Source organism: Haliotis rubra, unplaced genomic scaffold, assembly GCF_003918875.1.
Source record: "Haliotis rubra isolate DU_JTF1 unplaced genomic scaffold, ASM391887v1 Scf558, whole genome shotgun sequence".
Taxonomy (NCBI): Eukaryota; Metazoa; Mollusca; class Gastropoda; order Lepetellida; family Haliotidae; genus Haliotis; species Haliotis rubra.
This window is the reverse complement of record NW_025767255.1, coordinates 690,032-694,395: the sequence shown is the minus strand read 5'-3', so window position 1 is coordinate 694,395 and position 4,364 is coordinate 690,032. Positions and strand designations below refer to the sequence as shown.

At 39.3% G+C, this 4,364-nt stretch overlaps 1 protein-coding gene across 1 annotated transcript; it reads right to left on the bottom strand.

Annotated features, from left to right (window-relative positions):
* Nucleotides 1-2,849: 2,849 nt before the first annotated feature.
* On the bottom strand, nt 2,850-4,007 carry LOC124253890 (toll-like receptor 4). The gene has a single exon (XM_046687744.1). The coding sequence runs from the start codon at nt 4,005-4,007 to the stop codon at nt 2,850-2,852; it is 1,158 nt and encodes a 385-aa protein (XP_046543700.1).
* Between the last annotated feature and the right edge of the window lie 357 nt (nt 4,008-4,364).

Genomic DNA, 4,364 nt, shown 5'->3' with positions numbered 1-4,364 from the left:
ATTCAATATAGGGAAAACAACTCCAACTTGACCTGAGCTATAGCATCCGGACATCGGCATTTTAGTTCCCAAATGATTTTTGGTCACATCTTGATTTTCACATATGTGCAGCCTTATAATTGTTAAATTTAGTCTTGTGTGTAGCTAGTTAAAGGCTATAGACAGACGCAAAGGTTTAGTTTGAAAGGAAGGCGAAATGAAATAATTCCTTCCACCTAGCACCGGGCCTCAGTTGGAATCTCAAGCTGTTATAGTTTGTTGTTACACGTGAGGTGTTATTTGAAGCACACACTTTCCATTTGCAGCCAGATGCCAGATTAGAAAAAACAACAACAAAAGCTGTCTAGGGTACTTAATATTTAATCATATTGTATTTAATAACAGTCGTTACATCTCAATAGATCTAAGACTTGTACTTGCAGACACATGCCTGTAACACAAGGTTTTGGAGGAGTGGTATAGGTTCAAGCACAACACATTGCACTGCATGCTCGGTGTGACATGTACCTAGCTGATGTGTCAAATATATCTTCTCACAATGATGGTATCTACTGGTGTTTGCCAAGCGACTGACTCGATAATCATGGTCTAACACCGGAATCGACTATTAATACACTTAAGAGTTAGTGAGTTAAGAATTTAAGTCTCATCGGCAGTATTTCAGCCATATCGTGACAAAAACAAGTCCTAAATTCATGATAACTACATATAAAACTCCGTCAACGAAGGACAGTAAACAAATTAGGTTATCACATATTTGTTAGATCTAGTTCAATGAATGTTAAACTATTACACTGAGAATTAACGATACGAAATATGAATTAGGAAAAGATCGCTAGCAACGGAAGTTAGGCCACCATACTTGCTTCCTGCACGGTTCCCTAGCTGGATTTATACCATCCCTTCAGCTGCTAGCGATAGTGCGTTGTGTTAGCCATTTTCTACAATGTACAAATATTCTACGATTAGAAGTGGTGGTAGCTATGTATATTCTGTGACTGAAGTTGGCTTATAGAGTCAAGCAGGACACCGTGATTCTCCCATTACAAGGTATACAAAATGGATGATCGTCACCTTTCAATAAATAGTCATGAGTGTATCTTGTGTGGCCAATGAGACATCGTCGCATAATCACCTCCTCAGGACTGAACAGGTGTAACCATTGGTGTTATTTGATTGATTTATTGATACCTACTTGGCTGTCCCACTTCTTTTGCATTAAGTCACGGATGTAAGATCTCATTGCGCTACACTGGCCAGTAGCAAGTGGATGTTAACAATATACATTTGTAATAGCATCAAGGCACGAAAGCGAGACTGAAAAGATTATATATTGTTTATATTTAAAGCATTTATGATTAATTTAAGAGCTGTACAATTGCGTTTTCTTCGGTTGTGAAAATTGAAGTGTTATTAAGTAACGAAAAGATATTGTTCTGGATCCATTGACAGTGGCATAAGCAACAGGGCCACTATCGTAGGATCAATCTGTATGTAAGGATTTTTATGCATTCTCACCTCTTGTCTATACTGTAATTCGTTTGTTTCGGACTTCTTAAATGTGGTCAATGTTAGGTCGAAAACGACAAGAAACATTAAAATCATCTACGAAAAGTAATCCATCAACCGAATCAGTTACAACTTTTGAAATACTATTTATTTTAAGACAGTGCAATGCTACCGACATAATACTGCCTTGAACACCCTGATTCTGACTATCATGATCAGACAGGGTTGAACCCAGTCGACATAATACTGCCTTGAACACCCTTATTCTGACTGTGATGATCAGACGGGGTTGAACCCAGTCGACATAATACTGCCTTGAACACCCTAATTCTGACTGTGATGATCAGACGGGGTTGAACCCAATCGACATAATACTGCCTTGAACACCCTGATTCTGACTGTAATGATCAGACGGGGTTGAACCCCTTTCGACATAATACTGCCTTGAACACCCTGATTCTGACTGTGATGATCAGACGGGGTTGAACCCAGTCTGATATACAAAGGGTAAACGACCTCTCAAACCAAAATCATATAAATTATTTTATATGCCGTACTTCAATGCAATATCATTAACTTTGTCAAGATCAAGAAAATTTAGACCACGTGTTGTTTAGATACTAAGACATTTTTTGTACAAAGGATTCCAATCGTACTATTAGATCAACAGTACATCGGGTTTTTCCCGGAAACCACATTGCATATTTGTAATTAAATACACTTAAGAAGATATTTTTGACAATATACACAAGATAATAATAAAGGGTAGAAGAAAGACGTTCTGGCACTAAAGTTCATACACAAAATGTAATATGTACAGATAAAACATAAATACTGTACTCTTTGTTGAAGGGAAACTGAATCTGAAATGTGTTTTAACTTCAATTTTGAAAGCAGTGAAACTGAGTACATGAGAAATGTCAAAGTTATTTACCAACTATTTGTGCTTTTCTAACACTTCTTGTACCTTGGAAGTTCATAAATAATGCCTGAAACACCAACGAAAGTGAGCATTCTTTCTTTTATGATAAGTTGAAAAGGATTCGTTTTGACAAGCTAATACTCATCCTTGGCTATCAGGAGAATATACAACCCAGGTCACATTACGGTCACATTACAATTACCTTATACCGGGTACCCATTCACTGCTTGGTCAACGGAGGCATATTTTGAACAAATACACTTGTACCAGGAGACCTCAAATATCCTTCACATATTTCAAGAGCCAAGGTGAAGAAAACTGTCACCCATTCAACGTCTCTCCGCCACCAGCGTTGCTTACATTCACCTGATTTGTGACGTGTACACTGGCAGGGAGTGACTCAGAAGAGTGGTACACTTTAGAATAAGGCTGTGGGTTTATCGTTAAGGATACACTGACACAGATGTGCCCAGAAATGGGGGCTGTCCAGAATATGTTCCTCTGAAACAACGTTGAGGAGATATTGAGGAACCCGAGCTCTTGCTTCCAAGGACATATCCCTGTACAGAAGCAGCACTCGGTCTGATATTGCGTTGTTCACGGACATTAGTCTCACAGTGGACAGGACAGTAAAGTGAATCCACTCGTCCTTCAGAAAGTTCTCTGTTAGCACAATAACAATTTTCCAGCTTCTCGACAATGCATCAATGGTCACTTCTGCCTGGGAACATCCTACAGGGTCATGTAGATCGGGCAGGTACAGTCGTATACCTGGGAAGACTAGAGGGAGCTCCTTGAACAGACGGTGGCAAGGCCAATCGTACTCAGCACTTTCATAGCATATGTAGGCGTCATAATCAAAATCCTCTCTTTCTGGTCGGCGTCCGGGGTTATAACCAAGCACCTGTAACAAATGGTGCTCTATTTTGGGGAAATATTTCTTGAAGAGAAAGGCTACAAGCAATGACAACAGCGCAATCAGGTTTCCAACTACTCCCACAGCAAACCAGAACTGACCAACACATGTTCTCCAATGGAATGTCCTTCTGGCATAAAAGGAAGCTGTATCAGATAACGTTCCATCACCAAGGATACAACTGTAGTTGCCATGGTCATCTAAAGAGACATCAGTTTCTTGTAACCACTGTATGAAGTGAAGGGTTCCACAGCTGCAGCTGAAGATGTTGTCTGCCATGTAGAGGTAGTAGGAGCCGTTATTTACAACGATGTCATCAAGCAAGGTCTGTTGGTATTTACTGATGACTGAGAGGGAATTCGATGTCACATCCAAATGTTTGAGCCAAACCATTGTCAGGATTTCTTCCGGAAGGTCATTCAGACGGTTTCTTGCAAGAGAAAGGTTTTCCAGTTTGTTAAAGTTTCTAAAAGTATTTTTGTTGATCAGTTGTAGATTATTGCCTGACAAATCGAGTCTTGTTAGTTTGGGCATGGCATTGAAGAAGGGTTCAGTTGGGAACACAAACATGTCATCATCTGACGTCACATCGTGAACAAGCAATGTTTCCAGATTCGTCACCATGTTGGTGTTGTTGAATACATTCTGTTGGATCGTCATGTGCGATATGTCCAAGAGTTTCAGGTTTTTACAACATTCTAAATATGCAGGAATGTCTAATTGATCCTTTCTTGAAAAGTCTAACACAGACAGATGATCGCTTTGTGTCAGTGTTAAATCAACACGTACATGGTTAGCATTGGAAACTCCGCTCAGGTTTAGATAACTGAGATTGGGAGGAATTGGGAAATAAAAACCTCCTAGTGTGGTAGTGTTATATGTATGAGTGAGAGAACTACTCATTCTACTGAGTGTGGACAAATCTAGATATTTAAGATTTTCCATGAAGTGTATGTTAATTACAACAGACAAGAGCTCACCCATATTAAACATGTTTTTGGACAAGTCCAGATATTC

Excerpts from the sequence above, each read along its gene's own strand:
- LOC124253890 (XM_046687744.1), bottom strand. The coding sequence starts at position 4,007 with ATGACGATCCAACAGAATGTATTCAACAACACCAACATGGTGACGAAT.